The 17,122-nt window shown below is 36.7% G+C and overlaps 1 protein-coding gene and 1 pseudogene across 8 annotated transcripts in view; both read left to right on the forward strand.

The window, feature by feature from the left end:
• Positions 1-17,122, forward strand: part of DICER1 (dicer 1, ribonuclease III) — a 74,510-nt gene that overhangs the window by 19,001 nt on the left and 38,387 nt on the right. For 3 of the 8 annotated variants that reach the window (XM_033107363.1, XM_033107360.1, XM_033107361.1), the window contains 8 exons: positions 6,085-6,148; positions 7,147-7,248; positions 10,739-10,927; positions 11,548-11,710; positions 12,695-12,825; positions 13,787-13,921; positions 14,355-14,515; positions 16,420-16,588. In XM_033107363.1, the coding sequence (XP_032963254.1) occupies positions 10,784-10,927; positions 11,548-11,710; positions 12,695-12,825; positions 13,787-13,921; positions 14,355-14,515; positions 16,420-16,588 (903 nt within the window). In that variant the 5' untranslated portion in view covers positions 6,085-6,148; positions 7,147-7,248; positions 10,739-10,783. Of the gene's footprint in view, positions 1-6,084; positions 6,149-7,146; positions 7,249-7,350; positions 7,369-10,738; positions 10,928-11,547; positions 11,711-12,694; positions 12,826-13,786; positions 13,922-14,354; positions 14,516-16,419; positions 16,589-17,122 lie in introns of those variants that run through there. The other 5 variants (XM_033107364.1, XM_033107365.1, XM_033107367.1 and 2 more) reach the window with 3 other exon arrangements.
• On the forward strand, positions 2,240-3,220 carry LOC117022825 (cysteine and histidine-rich domain-containing protein 1-like; annotated as a pseudogene).

Raw genomic sequence — 17,122 nt, forward strand, 5'->3', positions numbered from 1 at the left:
GTGGGAAGGGCTATTGTAAGTGGTAATATTGAAGGGAGGAGCATTTCTGTATGAAGTTTTTTGTGTGCTAGATTAATATGTAAGGATTTATAATTAGTAATGACAGATACAGCAACAGTAAAAATAGAAATATTTCTCTTGTGCTGTATATTTAACTATTTAAAGATACCAGTGTTTACATTTTTGAAGTTATTGTCCCTTTTCTCTTGTCTCAATATTTGGTTTGACCATAGTCTTTTCATAATCTGTATTCACCAATAGTAGTTGATAAATCCTTGGGAGAAATCCTTATTTTCATTGCCTAAGAAACAGTTAAGTAATGTTTTCAGTCTGTGGAGCCAAACAGAAATGGCATATCGTATTTTTTGGTTTTTTGCTCTTCAAGAGAACTAATGGACACAAAGCCATTTAATTTTATTTAATATTACATACCATATTTCATGATTTAAATTTGGATTTCATCCTACTGTAAATTCATAATGACTGGGTAGTTCGGAGTTTGTGGTTTTTCATTTCATCTGGTTAAAATACTGTATAAAAAATCTTGTATACTTTAAATTTATATGAGAATATATTTTCTATGCTGAATTTTAGGATTAATAAAACATTTCAGGTTTTCTTTAAGGAATTCATTATAGTCTTAAGAATTGTTTGAAAACATGGCTCTAGATAGAAATGGTAGTGTAGTTTTTAAAAAAAAATTACCATTTAATGAGAATTTTCTGTGTTGCAAGTACCTTTTCTCCACCAAGCTTAGTATACATTCATGATCTTATTTAATCCTCTTAAGAGTCAGGTGTTCCAGGCAAGGAAATCACTGACGGTAGAGAGTGGTAGTGGAGTCTGATAAGCCTTGGTCTTCCTGACGCTGGACCCTTGCTGGCATTCAGATGGTTTTAAATGAAAGAGACTTTAAAAAAAAAAAAAAAGACTTTGCTTTCTAAGTCCCCTGAGTGGCCTTCACTCGGTGCCCCTCCTGCCTTCAGAGGGCCTGTGTGAGCAGGGAGTCACAGAGAAAGTGTTAAAAGGCGAGACATTAATTTGACTTAGGAAGGTGGCTTAAACCAGTTGAGACTGTATCTAGCTTTAATTTTGAAAAGGGAGGTTGGTGGGAGTCGTTTTTAACAACTTGGATCCTTCTGATGTGCAGATTTCTTTTTAATACAGCTAAGTGTTTGCCCACTTAGCTCCATCTTTATTTTTAAAACTCCTTTCCTCAGTATAATTGGGCAGTATATTTTAGGGTTTCTCTGGTATTTAAGTTCCAAAAAATGGAATTTTGTTATTTGGCAGGAATACTACTTGAGAATTGGACTTTTTTTTTTTTTTTTTTAAAGCCAGTGTTGGGGAAATATAATTAAAAACAAAATCTCCTCCCAACCCAGAAAATCTCTCTACAAAGGTAGAAGGAAAGAAAAGTTTTATTATTGAGTAAACATTAAACCCAGAATGTGATGGGCATCACAGGGTAGCCCTAAGGAGATGGCAAAGACAGAAAGAAAGCTTTTATATATTTATTCTTTTATATAGCTAAGTGGTTACAACCCATTACATCCATGTTTTCAAGATAACATTGCTAATTTTCTTGTATCTTTATGACTGATGGTGAGCTTTGCCATTTAGAGTCAGGTGACAAGTTCCGCCCATCTCTTCCTAGGAAACTTGGATATTGGGCATTATCTTTCTTGATTACATTTCAGAGATGGCTCTCTGGTCCTTAGAAAAACATTCCTGAGAAGTGAGATGGGCTAGAGGTTTATTTAGTTTTTAAAAAGATTCACATACATTTGAAAAGAGTTGAGAAAGAATTCTGTAAAAAAGGGATGGAGAAGGAGTCTCTTCCCTTTACTTTTGACTGGCAGAATTAAGCCTTTTGTTTCTAATTTCCTCTTATACCAACAAGCATATAAACAACCATATAAAGCTGTTACTTTGTATTTGGAGCCAAGGGTGCGTTGAGCAATTTAGGCTTGGTTGGAGTTAAAATAATGCCTTGGATCGTCTATTAGGTTAAACAAAAAAAATTTAACTTCGGTGGCTAGAAGTCTTTTTAAAAGAAAGTGTTTATTAGCCATTGTTCACAAGAAAGAAGACCGGTCGTGGGGCATGGTGTCTAAACCACCAGCAACAGGGCTAGATAGAAAAGAAAGGGTCGTTGCCGGAAGCCGGAAGCCGCCCCAGCCTTCGGACTGGTGGTTGCATCGCACCGTCTTGCGGTTGCCGGCTTTTGGGCCAGACCAGCACCAGTGGGGAAAGACATGGCCCTGCTGTGTTACAACCGGGGCTGCGGCCAGCGCTTCCATCTCGAGATCAAGTCCGATGGCTTGGTCTTGCTGTAAGAGGAGAACAACTGATTTTTCTGATTTTTTAAGCACTGTAGGCTGTGCAAAAGGTAGACATAATAGTGAAAAGCCACCTGAGCTCGTCAAACCTGAAGTCAAGACTACTGAGAAGAAAGAACTGTCTGAGTTGAAACCCAAATTTCAGGAGCACATCATTCAAGCCCCTAAACCAGTAGAAGCAATAAAGAGGCCAAGCCCAGATGAACCAGTGACAAACTTGGAATTAAAAGTATCTGCCTCCCTAAAACAAGCACTTGATAAACTTAAACTATCATCAGGTAATGAAGAAAATATAAGAAAGAAGAAGACAGTGATGAAATTAAGACTGGGACCTCATGTGGAAATGGAGGGTCTTCAAAGACATATCAGGGTCCACAGAGTCTAGAAGTCTGTGTATATCATTCTGGAGTACCTATTTTCCATGAAGGGATGAAATACTGGAGCTGCTGTAGAAGAAAAACTTCTGATTTTAATACATTTTTAGCCCAAGAGGGCTGTACAACAGGGAAACGTGTGGACTGCAAAGGATACTGGGAAGAAAGTTGTTCCATGTAGACATGACTGGCATCAGCCTGGGGGTGAAGTCACCATTTCAGTGTATGCTAAGAATTCACTTCCAGAACTTAGTCAAGTCGTAGCAAATAGTACATTGTTAAGTGTGCACATTGTATTTGAAGGAGAGAAGGAATTGCATCAAAATGTGAAATTATGGGGTGTGATTGATGTAAAGTGAAGTTAGGTAACTACGACTGCAGCAGAGATTGAGATCACCATGAGAAAAGCTGGACCTTTGCAAAAGGGCAAGCCTTGAATTGCCTGCAACCAAAACCCAGCAAAAACAAAGAGAAGATAAAACAGAGTACGTTGAGAGGGAATAAAAAGTGATTGCCTATTTCAGAATTCTTACTATGTGGTGATGTGGCGGCTTGCTGCTGTAATCTCTCGTTCTGTTAATGTTGTTACTGTTGAATCTGGTATTTCAGGGTCAACAGTAGGTTCTTAAAAGCCAAAGTCATTTTATCTTTTTGTGCCTCCCATTTTCCTTTTGAGTTACCTAAGATTGATTATTCATTTCTTCTCCCTTGGTTGTGTCCTATACTTGAAGAAACTAGAAAATAGCTCATACACAGTTACAGTATTTCTTAGTATAATATTATGTTAAGCCAAGAAACATAAAGTAGCATTTGTTCACTTCCTTCTATTCCATAATTAGTAAAGCAAGATGGAATGTCAAAATTTTAATTAGTTTTTTCATGAGTTTGTGTTCCTATGATACTTGAAAATCTTTAAAGAAGAGATAAAGCTCTGCAAGATTTTTTCCACTCGGGACGGTTACTTTCTGTGGGAGGTTTAATTATGAGGTAGTGTAGTAAGTAAAGAGGAATATGTGCATTGATTAACAAATTAGAATTTGTTTACAACTTATTGAAATAAAAAAACGATATCAATACCTATATTACTTGCCAAGCAGTATGATTTAAGAGTATAAGAAACAAAAGTATAGAGGTATCAATTTGGTTAAAATTTACCATTTTATAAAACTAAACAATAATGTTAAATATCTCTTTATTATTTATAAAATCTTGGTATGATGTTATGACTAAATTGTATCTGAATTATAGCTACACCCTCTTACAATCTTTAATTACATATAAAGAGAAATTAAATACATATCTGGCCTCCCTGATGGAATACTGTAAAATTATAGATTAAAAGGCTTATGGAAATGCATTAGAGTATCAGAAACCGATTTAAGCTTTGCTTTATGATAGCTATCTATATTACATGTTAAATAAAATAGCTTGATTGTTTTGGAGATTTTTTTAGGTTTTCATGAACAGTTTGACAATTCTAGGTGAATGTTGATTATATATTGTACTTTATTAAATAGGTATCACGGAATTCGATTACTTACGCTAATTGAACCCATTAAAGGATAACTTTTTGAGGTAATGCAGAGCTCACAAAGAAAATGAAAAATAAGAAATGTTACGAAGTCCAAAACTCTCATAGAACTTAATACATTTGGGCATGAATTATGCTTATGTAGATTAAAATGATTATTTGCTAAAAAAAAAAAAAAAAAAAATAAGAAAAGAAAAGAAAGCATGTCCATTGTCCGGGAGTTTTACAGCGTTTTTATACATGAGGTCGTGGGAGAAAGGTGGAAGCCATTCAGGAAGAATTTATATTAGCTGCAGACAAAGGGGATGGGAGAAGGTGAAGTGGGGCTTCTGGGGTAGCAGAGTCCAAGGAAGAAGTGTGTGCTTCCCTGGCTAGGTAGGCAAGTCGGGGTAGTTCATGTGTGGATATGAAGTGCAGGCTCCTGGGGTTTGAAGGCGCCTGGCTCTTCTCTCTTTAGAATAATTGGGGAAATAGCCACCTGGAAGTGAATCCGAAATTCCAGCATACACAGGAGAAGGAGCAGCCTTTGGTCAGAGCTGCTCAGCTACTCACAGGCTAACTTCTTCCTATTTCCCTCTCTAGCTGCTGTAATTTTAATTTAGAACATCTCAACTTTTTTCTCGTCAAATACCGGGAACTAAAAGCTCTTCAAACATTTCTCAGTTTTATACGTTAGCTTACAGAAGCACTTTTGGCCGTGTTTTAAGGTTACAGTGTTCATGTTTTTTCTTTTGTTCACTATGGGACTTTATGGTAGTTGTGCATTTTGGACTTCACAAGAGTAGGAATGAAGTCAGGTCAGTAATATTTGTAAAAATAGTGTCAGAATCTGTGACACATTACAACAACATGAATGAGTTGGAAGTTTTCTGTTACCAATTTTGAAAATGTGCACCAGGAAGCTCTAGGTGCCTTTCAACTTCAGACCAAAAGGGTTAGCTACGTCTGTTGTTACAGGCCTTTGTGTGAAAGGGGACAGCCATGTACTGGGTTAGATGCTAATGTGGGTTAAGTTTGTTAGTTTATACTAAAACTTGACATTATATCTGCTATGTGGAATATCTTTTTCAGCGTTATCTTAAAAGGGCCTATCAAGCAGGAGTGTGCTTGTTTGTAATTTAAGTCGTGGTCATCAAAATGAGAGAATGTGCCCTATTGGCTCTGTATTATGAATTTAAAATGAGTTGTCATTGTACTTGGCATGTTAACTTTCTAATGCCTCTATACAGAATTATCTAGGGAAATGATTTGGATAAGATCAGTAATTTTGTAAATAGTGGAGTTGCAATGAATTGTAAAGGATTATCAGCTTATTATTTTGGTTATGGCGCTTCTAGAAAAGAGGTGAATGTGAATTAGAAAAAATGTGGCCTGCGATGGTTTGCGTCTAACTTGGTGGCAGTACATATGGAATTAAAAGTCAGAGTACGAGGTATCTTCAGAAAACACGAACCAACAAACTGATAGATAGGGAGACGCTTGGATGCTTCTGTAAAGCATGATACTAACTTTACCGTGGTGTTTAAGTGTTTTTAAAGCCAGATTTTACTGGGGGGGGAATGTAATTTACTGCCAAGAGTTCTCCCTTATGTCTACTGGATTGTACTAACAACTTTTAACATTTTTCAATTGTATTAGAAAATAATACATAACAAATTTTAAAGGGCAGCTCTTTCAGATACGTGCTGTTTTCTTGACTCCCAAAAGATAAATTATTTTACCAGGGATCTTACTCTGATAAGTTAAATATAAAAATTTGGTTAAGTAGGAAATTTCTTAAAGTTGGCTTTTAAAAATGAGTTGTTTGTTCTAAAATATTCTCTCTGATTGCTTTTAGGTTACCTAGGGTATGAATTAATACAGACTTGGAAACTGAAAGAACTTAGAATCAGCATTTTGAGGTAAATATATACCTACTTAAATAGTGTTAAGGTTTCCCCATTCTGCTTTGTTAACTTATTAGCCAAAGAAATTTGTGTATGAAATGAGACAGTTGAACCTCCACAGGAATGTTCTGTAAACAACTAGCCTGGACTTAGAGAAGTGAAAAGAGACCACTGTCGCTTTGTTCTTTCTGAGCTTGTGCCAGTAGAAGCATTGCAGTAAGTTAATGAGCGTAAGTGGAATCTGGTGTCATGTCTAACAAAATCAACACTTGTTGATTAAATTAAGCCTTTCATCTCAGTACTTTATGCTTCCTTAGTTTTTGGTTTATAATCTCTATTAAGAGAACCTCCCCTAAATTCACATTTCTCCACAATATTAACATTGTTGAACTGTGGTCCTGAATTCTTTTTTTCTGTGTTTCAGAACTGTGGTAACTGAATTCTATAAGAGTTTATAGTGTGGATTTAACTGTTCTTTGAGTTTGTGTTTTTAATTTCATTTTGAGAAATTGAAATTGCTCATACATTTTATACACGTATTGAAGACTTATTACCAGGTGATTTGGATTTTTCAACCAAGTCACCTCTTCTGGTGACTCATCTTCATTATTTGTGTGTGTGTATGTGTGTGTGTGTGTGTGTGTGTGTGAATTTAGGAAATAATACTTATCCTTTTATTTTTATGCTTTTTAATTTTCCTAATCCCTATCTAGGATTTATTTGTTTCATTTCCTTGTATTTGTTTTGAAATCTTTTCTTGAACTTTTCTCTTTTTTTTCCTCCCAGATCTCTAGAAATTAGGCACGCTATTGTTGCAATACACTCTCTTGTTCTTTGTTTTAGATAACACTTAGTATCCTAAAATAACCCAAATGTCTTTTGTTTAAAATTTAATACAAAAATAATGGCCTTTTATTCAACTCTTCATATCAATAGGACTCTCTTATAGATGTGTTTGCATTCACTTTAAGTACAGGAATCTTAAAGCTGGCTATTTTTGCATTTATTTTTAGAGCAGAAGCTTGGGCATGCTGTGATTTTTCCAATAAACTGCTATCACAATGTCAAAATGCAGTTCAGACAACAGCAACACAGGGATGTCCAACATTAAAACGGTAAATCAGCAATTTATCCTATGTGGAAAGAGGAAAATAGTTCGTTCGTGTGTTTTACGAAGTTATTTCTAAGTGAATAATATATGCAAGCTATGAAACAACCTCACCAGTTTTATGAGTGTAAGTTGTTTGACCAGAAATTTAAAATCTGTGATTGAAAAAGTCACGTAGAGTTACTGTTGGCGCTACTAAAGCAGTTAACTGTAGTCAGTTCATCTGTGAAACTGTAGAACTTTACTTACCTTCAGGGATTCAGAGCTTTTCATTAAGGCCAAGTTAAGGGAAAAAAATCTGTTTCAACATGCCAGAGAAAGTAAGAATTGGCAAAATTATAGGTTTTTCTGTTTTCACATTATTGGATTACCTGTTGAATTTTTAAATCTTGAGTTTGATTTCCCTAAATAGGAAGTACGTTACTGGGGCCAGCCACTGTATACTAAATGAAGGAAAATTAATTTTATATTATGACATTATGGAAAATAAAGTGGGGAGGTTTAAATTGCTGTCCTCCCTTTCCTTGCAAAGCCTCTCTGTCTCCTGCGCCACCCGCGAGGAGGGTAGGAGTGGGTGGCTGTGGATTTCCAAACCAAATAGAAATATCTCTTGAACTGTCTGTGATGTGTTCTGTATGTTACTGTGTGGACATCATGAATCTCTGATTCAGTGCATCGGATATTTATTTAACTGTATGTATGGGACATTGTATCAGGAAATGTAAGAGCTGCAGAGAATGAGACAGACAGCTTGTTCTGACGGAGCATTGGTGTCCGTAAAAGGATAAGGTGTGTGTCTTGCTCTCTGAATGCGTGCAACATGATAATACTTCTGAAAGGCAACGAGGCTGTTGGAAGGTTTTTATGTCACTCACGTGGACGTAGTTTTCATTCCATAAACCTGCATCGTTTGTTTGCCATGTCCTGGTGTGGTTTGGTGCAGTGTGTGATACAGATACGTGTGAGACATATTCAAGGAACGCCTCATCTCGTTGGTCGTACTTACTTTTTAAAACTCTTTGTTTGGAAACAGCCTCAGTCTTACAGAAAAGATGCAAGATTAAGAATGGAACAAAGAATAATGTGCTTTACCCCTTTTGCCCCATTTGCTTTATCAGTTGCACACACACACACTCTCTCTCTGTATATCTGCACTGCACGTAGTTTGTTTTTCTGAACCACTTGAGAATAAGCTGCATACATCATGGCCCTTTACCACTTCAGTGTGGATTTCCCAAGAGTAAGGCTCTTCTCTTACATAGCTCATAGCCGTACTGCAGTTAGAACTTAGTGAACTGAACAATGCTGTTTTCTGATTTTCTCAGTGGGCTTCAGAATGTCCTTGGTGGCATTGTTCTGCAGTACAGGGTGCAGTCTGACGTTAGTTTCTGCACTGAGTCGTCATGTCTCTTTATATAGTCTTCTTTAATCTGGAATGCTTTCATAGTTTTTCTTTGTATTTTCTGATATATTTTTGAAGACTACAGTTCTCTCTTTTAAAAAATAGATCATTATTTTTTAGACAGTTTTTTCTGGCGTTGTTAATTATGACTAACATCATCTGTCTGAGAAGAAATGGTGACATGTGACAGTGGTAAGGAGAATGGGTGCTTCTGGTTCCTGGCTATACATGGTCTCTGGAGGTGGACGAAGGTGTACTTGGGAAGTTACACTGTTGCCCTTTTCTTTTTTTCCCATCTACCACCAGGGTTTAGCCTGATTTCTTGACACCTTCTACCATGTATGATTGATCTTAGGTTAGCATTTGGGTTGGGTGAGAAATGAGGGGTCAGGCTTAAGGATAAATGATCCTAGATCGGAAGCAGCCTCTAGGAAGGAAGGAGACGGATAGAGGGCTCACGTGAAGGTGGCCAGGTGGGAAGTGCCTGCATGTCTCAGCCTTGGGCCTTCAGTGATCCGGTGGATCTCAGGGAATTAGGTGAAATAGGTTCTTATTTCGGGTTCTTGACAACTGTGTTGAGTGACAGGCTTGAATGGTGAACCTGAGGGAGTGCATCCTGTGGGCCAGCAGGATTGAGAAGAGTGAACACTTCGTGTGGGGTGAAGGGAATGGCTGTTGAGTCTGTGGTTCCTGGGGAAATGATCCAGCAAAACTAAGGACTTGGTAGATTTTCATACTGTACTCCGAAGCTGGCTTTGCTTGTCATCTTCCTCCAAGAAAGGTGATGAGAACGGTTGTACAGCCTGGCCCACAGATGCGCCTGCCTTGCTGAGGTCCTTGACTCCTGCAGAGATCACATTTATATAGTTGGATGGTGAATTCTGGTCACCTGAATTAATCTCTGGAATCCGAATTTGGTGTCGTGCCTGTGCATGAAAAAGGACTACACTTGAGACTTCTTGTTGCATTAGATGCAACAACTTAAGTCACTGTGTTGTCCCATGGTTATAAATTAATTTGTCAGGGGATTCAGAGTTTCTGTTGTCAGGGAACAAAGAGCGGTGTTCTTTCTTTCCTGTTTCATAGAGTAATAACAGTGAGCACTCCACAGCAGCACAGGGAGAAAATTCCCTTTTACCAGCAAGTGAATTCTGCTGACAGTCAGGAAAGCTGATGGGGACTTCCACGTAGAGATTTCAAACCTTAACCCTCTCTCTGCAGGTTAGGGATTTTAGATGGACCCAGTTTTAATTTTGTCATTTTACATAATCACATTTATCTTTGGGAAAGAATACATGAAATACAGAATAGTGTATAGATACCATGACAAAACTTGCATTTCACAGAATGGTGTGCTGTGTTTTAATTTATCTACGCTATGTATATTTTAAAGATACATATTTAGATAGCTGATCATCTGTGCTTGGTTGTTGAGAAAAAGGCCTGTGTTTTTGGTCTTTTGGAGAAGAGACTAAATGTTGGCAGGCATTTGAATCCTACGTGTAGGCACAGTGCTAAGAACCTTCTGCATGTTGTCCATTATTTTATCAATAATAGCATCATAGGCTTGACAAATAGTATTTGAAATTTATTTATGTATATATATATATACATGTTTTATATATACATATATTTAAAAAGCATCATACTATACATATTTCCTTTTAAAGGTGTATTACGGACACAGTTCTATGTAGGTAAATACAGATATTCGTATATATTATCGTAATGGATTCAAAGTATTCCATTATATAGCTATACCATAATTTACTTAGCTAATTTTTTTATTAATACATTTAAAAGTTATTTCTTGTTAGTAGTAATGCAGCAATCAATGTTCTTGTACTTATGTCTTCGTATACGAGTAGTTTCTGATTCTTTTAGACAAGTTTCTAGGTGGAGGGTTGCTGGGTTGGAGAGTATGGAATGCTTGACTTTTAAAACGATCCTCTTAGATCAAGAAAAAGCTAAAACAATTACAGGAAGAGTTTGGAAAGGCCCTTAGGAATGATACTCTGATGTTTCTCTTGTGTCTGTGCTTTCTTTGGTTTTAACCCCGCATGGAGTGTAATGGTATTCTTTTTCCCTTTTGTAGTAAGCTGTGCTAGAACAAAAATGCAATGAAAGAAACACTGGATGAATGAAAAGCCCTGCTTTGCAACCCCTCAGCATGGCAGGCCTGCAGCTCATGACCCCTGCTTCCTCACCAATGGGTCCTTTCTTTGGACTGCCATGGCAACAAGAAGCAATTCATGATAACATTTATACGCCAAGAAAATATCAGGTACTAATGAGAACACTAATACTGGAGCATTTTCACTAAAATGGAATATATTAGCATATAGTTGACACAACTTATAAAGCTCATTTACCTTTTCAAGCTTTCCTCTTCTGATTAATTTTCTCATTCCAAATACTTTGTTCTTAATAGTCCTTTTCCTTTCTAACATCTGCTGGATAATTGGTTTGATAGTTTTATTTGTGAAGTTCCGTATTTTTGCCCCTCTGAAAACCCCGTTGTTCCTTAACAGCCATTTGGATGTGTCTGTCCTCATGAGCTGGGTTAGAATGGAGATGGGTTTGAACAGCCATGAACTGGCAGAATCACAGTTACTGTAAATTGTGTCATTCGTGTAATTTTAGAGAAGTATTCTTTCTGTGCAAAAATCGTTCTTAAACTGTAAATGTGTTTCAACATATGTTTACGCAGCACAGCTATATATAACAGGCATTTTAATGCCTCTGATGATTCTCATATAAAGATGTAGAAAGTATCGTTTTTGGCAAACTTATTGGAGGAAAATTTTAGAAAACTGAAATTTCCTGAATTCAAACAAAATCCAATTTTCTAACTTTTGTACTTCAATGAGAAGTGTGTAATCTTCTTTTCCACTGTATTTCCAGGTCGAACTGCTTGAAGCAGCTCTGGATCATAATACCATAGTGTGTTTGAACACTGGCTCAGGGAAGACGTTTATTGCAGTACTACTCACTAAAGAGCTGTCCTATCAGATCAGGGGAGACTTCAGCACACATGGGAAGAGGACGGTGTTCTTGGTCAACTCTGGTAATAAAAAATTATTTTACAGATTTCGTGGAGGAGACTATTTGGGATTTTATGGTTGAGCACGTTTTTCTCTGTGGGCATTAGGTTAAATTATTGCGAGTGTAGCAAGTGTGATGCGTAATGTCCTGTGGAAGCTCTGATAGCAGAAATATAACAACTTTGTCTAATTTCTTAACTTTATGTATATAGTATTTCTCTTAAATGTTAGTAGTCATTTTATTTCACTGGTGTGAAACGTTAGCTTTTCTCCTCAGTGTAATTGCATTTAATTCTGATTCTGCATTGCTTTTGAATGGATGACTTTTGGAACATAATCTAAGTTGTTACAGTTCTTTTTGTTTTTGATGTTTTAGCTTCACAGAGTGTGTCAAAAGGTGCTTGATTATGAGATAGGTAACTTTTTGATTGATGATTTTGCTACCTCAGCTGTAGAAAGAAAGTTGATGCTCCTTAATAGTTTAAAATACTGGTTTTTCCGTGTTTGGGATTATATATTAAAATAAAAAGTACAAAATGTGAAGCTGAGCTGTGAGGGTACCAGTATAACCATGTCACTCCTCTCCTTTTTTTTTTTCGATTGTCTCAGCATGTGGTGCTATTATGTGCTTTAAGTACATACACTAGCCTGTCTTGTTTCTTGGTGAAACAATCTAATTTTATGGAAGAAAACAGGAGGGGTAGATGTGGAATAGTTACCATTCCAGCCTAGAAATTATGTTCTTAGCTTGGGGGAAATCAGCTATAAAGAAGGAAGGTGATAAAAGGTTCTCTGAAGTGAATGACAGAAGGCAGGGTGGTGAGTCTGACAAATACATTTTGGAAGATATAACCTTGGAAATGTGATTTTAAGTGGGCTATCTAACAAATAGGTGGTCAGGTATAATATATAATAATGAGGGATTCCGTAACTGTCTTACTCAGTAGTTCAGAGGGCCAGCTAAGTAAGATTTCTCATATTTACATGGAATTTATATTTGTAATCAGCAAACCAGGTTGCTCAACAAGTGTCAGCTGTCAGAACTCATTCAGATCTCAAGGTTGGGGAATACTCAAACCTAGAAGTAAATGCATCTTGGACAAAAGAGAAATGGAACCAAGAGTTTGCTAAGCACCAGGTAAGACTTGTGGAGACTTTCATTCTATAAATCCCTACAAGTTCTTGACTTGATTTATGAGATGACCAGTTGCCTTGGTTGTCTGAGTTAGGTTTGAAAACTCTTACTTTCCTGTACTTTGTCATCTAGAAACTAACCCTGATGTACGCTTTCTCACTGTGAGTTTCATCCTAAAACCACCTAAATTGCTAATTTGTGTTGTTTTACTTCATAGGAAAGAAACAGCTTTATAGTGTGACTTATGTGCTTGAAAAGCACAAATTCCTACTACCTATTTCCAACTTGCAGATAACATGCTTTGAGAAAATTTACTCTTAAGTGTCTTGAAACTGCAGATAATGTCTTGGTTGAGGTCTCTGGGTCCTTGCCAGAGACTTCCTCTAACTTCACGTTTCCATGTAGCCAGCATGCTTTGGGGGCTTGTGTATTGGTGTTGGCGGATCTGAAATGGTTAAGAGATGCCTCCTAACTAACCGTAAGCGTCTGTAGTCCCTAGTATGCCTCTCATATTGGGTTAAGTCCTTGTTAAAAAAGCATATAAAGGTCCACAGAATGGTAAGCTACAAAAAGAACATTTAGTTTGTATCATCTTCCAGAAACCTTATCAGTTCAACAGAAAAAAAGGGAAAAAATAGTGTGAATTTTTTTTTTGATTTAAATTGACAGGTCTCAGCTGTCAAAATACGACTGTAGGAACCTGAACACTGAAATAGATTTAATAGATTTATCATAAAAACATGGTCTCCATTATCGAGAATTTTTTCTCTTAATCTGTTTTATGTTTTCCTAATTCTACTTGGTTCCAAAGTATGAGCTTCCATACATTTAGAATTTTTGTTTTAATTTTGACTAAGGGATTTCTTAGTCTTCAAATATGTACAATGGCACCATAATCTCCTTTCATATAAGTGTATCGGCAGGTGAATGGCACGTTTGTATCTTGATGTCGGTTTTATTTTAGGTTCTCGTTATGACTTGCTATGTCGCCTTGAATGTTTTGAAAAATGGTTACTTATCACTATCAGACATTAACCTTTTGGTGTTTGATGAGTGTCACCTTGCAATCCTAGACCATCCCTACCGAGAAATTATGAAGGTAAGTTTTCAGATTTTATTAGTCTTAATAATTCATGTCAAATTACTGAGTATAAGCTGTGTTTTTATATATCAAAACAATAACATTAGTTACCAGTTTTGGGAACTTGGTTCCAGTGTATGAATGAATGAATATAAAATTAATGTTAATTTATATCTATAATCTTGAATATTAAACTATAATAAATTATCTATATCTGTAATAAAATTTTAAACAATATTAATAAATGAATTACTCTGTCAAGTGAATTGGATAATGTCATAGTGTATTTAAATATGCCTTTTTGATAAAAGGATCTTTTAAACAAGCTATAATACCATAAGTAATATTTTTAGTATTCTTTAGTCTTTTTGACGTGTTTTAATATGGTGATGTCTCTTTTTATGGCCTTGCAAAATGAATTTTTTACTGTCAGTATCTTTTATTATTTTAGCTCTGTGAAAGTTGTCCATCATGCCCTCGTATTTTGGGACTAACTGCTTCCATTTTAAATGGGAAATGTGATCCAGAGGAATTGGAAGAGAAGATTCAGAAACTGGAGAAAATTCTTAAGAGTAATGCTGAAACTGCAACTGACTTGGTGGTTTTAGACAGGTATGCACTTCAGATAACGTGGCTGTGATGAGATGAGCTGTAACTGATTTTAAGCCTTCAGTATCTTTGTTGGAGCCTTGCAGATAGTACCTATTAAGTGAACAAATGGCTGTTAAAAGGAATGAGTAAGACTAACAGTTCTTCATCAGGACAGTGAAGGCAAAGATCTAACCTTGTTGCCACAGAGAGTAGCAGATGGAGGTGTTTCTGCCTTGAGAGAGCATATTGCATAAATGCGGGCCCTTCGTATTTGCTGATAGCGGCAAGGGCAGGGAGCTTGGACTGTACATTTGTCTTCTTTTCTGTCCGTGTGTGTGCTTTGTCGTTCTGACCTAAATGTCCCACATGGTGGTTTGAAAGAACATTATGAAGAGAATTCAGTTTTACAATATGCTTTAAAATGATTGGAAACACCCTGTACTTTTGAAAATGGGTGTGAATTTTCTGAGAAACATGTTTATAATTTCTAGGTTTGTCTCTTTTTGAGGAGGTTGCTATTTTGAGTTTCATTAACTCACAGTCACACAAACACACACTGTCTCTTTTTTGTTTAAGTTGGTGGACGGGAGCCTGTATAAATGAGGTTTTTAAATAAATCTAATTCAATTCATGTTAAAATACGTTTATATCCTTGGTAGATGTATTCTTTAAGAAGGCTAGAGATTACTTAGTGGTGGTTCTTGGAATAGATATTAATAATAAATAGAGAAGAGTGATTTCTCAGGAGTTAAGTCAGACGTGGGTTTTGAATACTCACTCCACTAATTGTAAGCTGCGTGCCTTAAAGTGAGTCATTTACTGTCCCCAAAATGACATTGGCAGTCAGGGGATTCTTTGATGATTAATTACATTAATACATGGAAAACACCTTGCAGTGTGCCTGTCATTTAGTTGAATTTGGAGAAAATTCTCTTTGAAGAATGAGAGGAAAAGGTAACATTTGAGGGTCGTGGAAATTAGGCGTCCGAATGCCTATGAAATACAGACGTCATGACCTTTAGGACATGCCCTTTCTGACTTCCTGACCCAGAGTGTCCTGTGATGTAGCAGCAACAGGCTGTACTTTTGCTTTTATTGGGCCTGAATGAGGATGGTGGGCCTGTACCACTGACATCTGCCGAAGTGAAGGTCTTAGAGCATCTCAGTAAAACCGATCACTAATGTGTTGAATTTGGCATTACCTAGTTCTCTAAATATGATTCTTTGGTTAAGTATAAATTCTGGTTGAGAATAATGAAAACTGTAGTATTTAAGTATGTCTTTACTGTATTTCTTTTCCTGAATTCATCATTGTATGTGCTTTTAGAATATTATGTGCCATTCTGGTTGTCGTATTTTATGAAAGGCATGAAAGAGCCAAGGAATTATATCATAATTAATTGAAAGTTGGGGGGAGCTTTTCTTAATTAGGATATGTTAAAAACACATGAAAAATAAAATTGACATTTACAAATGCTAAAAGTTTCAAATAGTATGGAAATGGATAAATTAAATGATAACACTTCCCCGTGATCTCCCCACCGCCTCGCTCCACCCCCACCCCTGACTTCTGCTTCTGAGGAGTAATCACTATTGAGTTTCTTGGGTATTTTGACCAACATTGTTCCTAAGGGGGCAAGCATAAAAGTCTAAACCTAAAATATAAAATATAAAACTTGAGATAATTATGCAATCACAAAATTCTTTGACCGTCAGCCTTCTGCAGTTATTCCTTGAGCCCCAACAGGCAAACAGAGTATCAGCAAAGCAAGCGCCATGTCAGGAAGGTTCGTTGTGAGCCTGTTATCCCGAGTGGGCGTACAAACCAAACATAGAGGTTTCTTTTCTGGTTTAGATGTGTAATGGCTCATAATTCTGTAGTGAATTGATTGTAGTGTCGACAACTTTTGTTTCTGATGTTCAAGATACACTTCTCAGCCATGTGAGATTGTGGTGGACTGTGGACCATTTACGGACAGAAGTGGGCTTTATGAGAGACTGCTGATGGAATTAGAAGAAGCACTTAATTTTATCAATGACTGTAACATATCTGTACATTCGAAAGAAAGAGATTCTACTTTAATTTCTAAACAGGTAAGCATATACAAAGTAAGTATAGGATGTATAATAAAAGGTTCCTGTTTATTTTTAATATTGAAGTGAACATATTCTTCTAATGAGGCTATTTTCTATACATGTTAGCTTATGGCCTTACCTCCTTATCTATTTGGACAGTCTTCATTGAACATATATTGGGTTGAGGTTACTATTACCTGACCGACATTTCTATTATTAAGTATGGACCTCCCTGATTTTAAGAGATGAGTTAGGATTCATGTCATGGTTATTGAAATAAAAGAAGTGAGTCCAGTTTTTTCATTTCTTGGTCAGATGAGTTAGTTCCTGCTCACACCGTGGGGCGAAAGGAATTCTGCTGCTGCTTCCTGGTGTGTAACTGGGTCTGAGCCTGTCAGCCCTGAGTGCGATCCAGCTTTGAGAAGAGATCCCTTAGGATAGTGGTTCTCAGAAGTGTGCACCCTGACCCCCTGGAACTTGTTGCCATGCACATCTGAGGGTGGGGTTCCGCGGCTGAGATGGACAAGCCCTTAGTTATCCTGCTGCACTGAG

The sequence above is a fragment of the Rhinolophus ferrumequinum genome, chromosome 6, assembly GCF_004115265.2.
Source record: "Rhinolophus ferrumequinum isolate MPI-CBG mRhiFer1 chromosome 6, mRhiFer1_v1.p, whole genome shotgun sequence".
NCBI lineage: Eukaryota > Metazoa > Chordata > Mammalia > Chiroptera > Rhinolophidae > Rhinolophus > Rhinolophus ferrumequinum.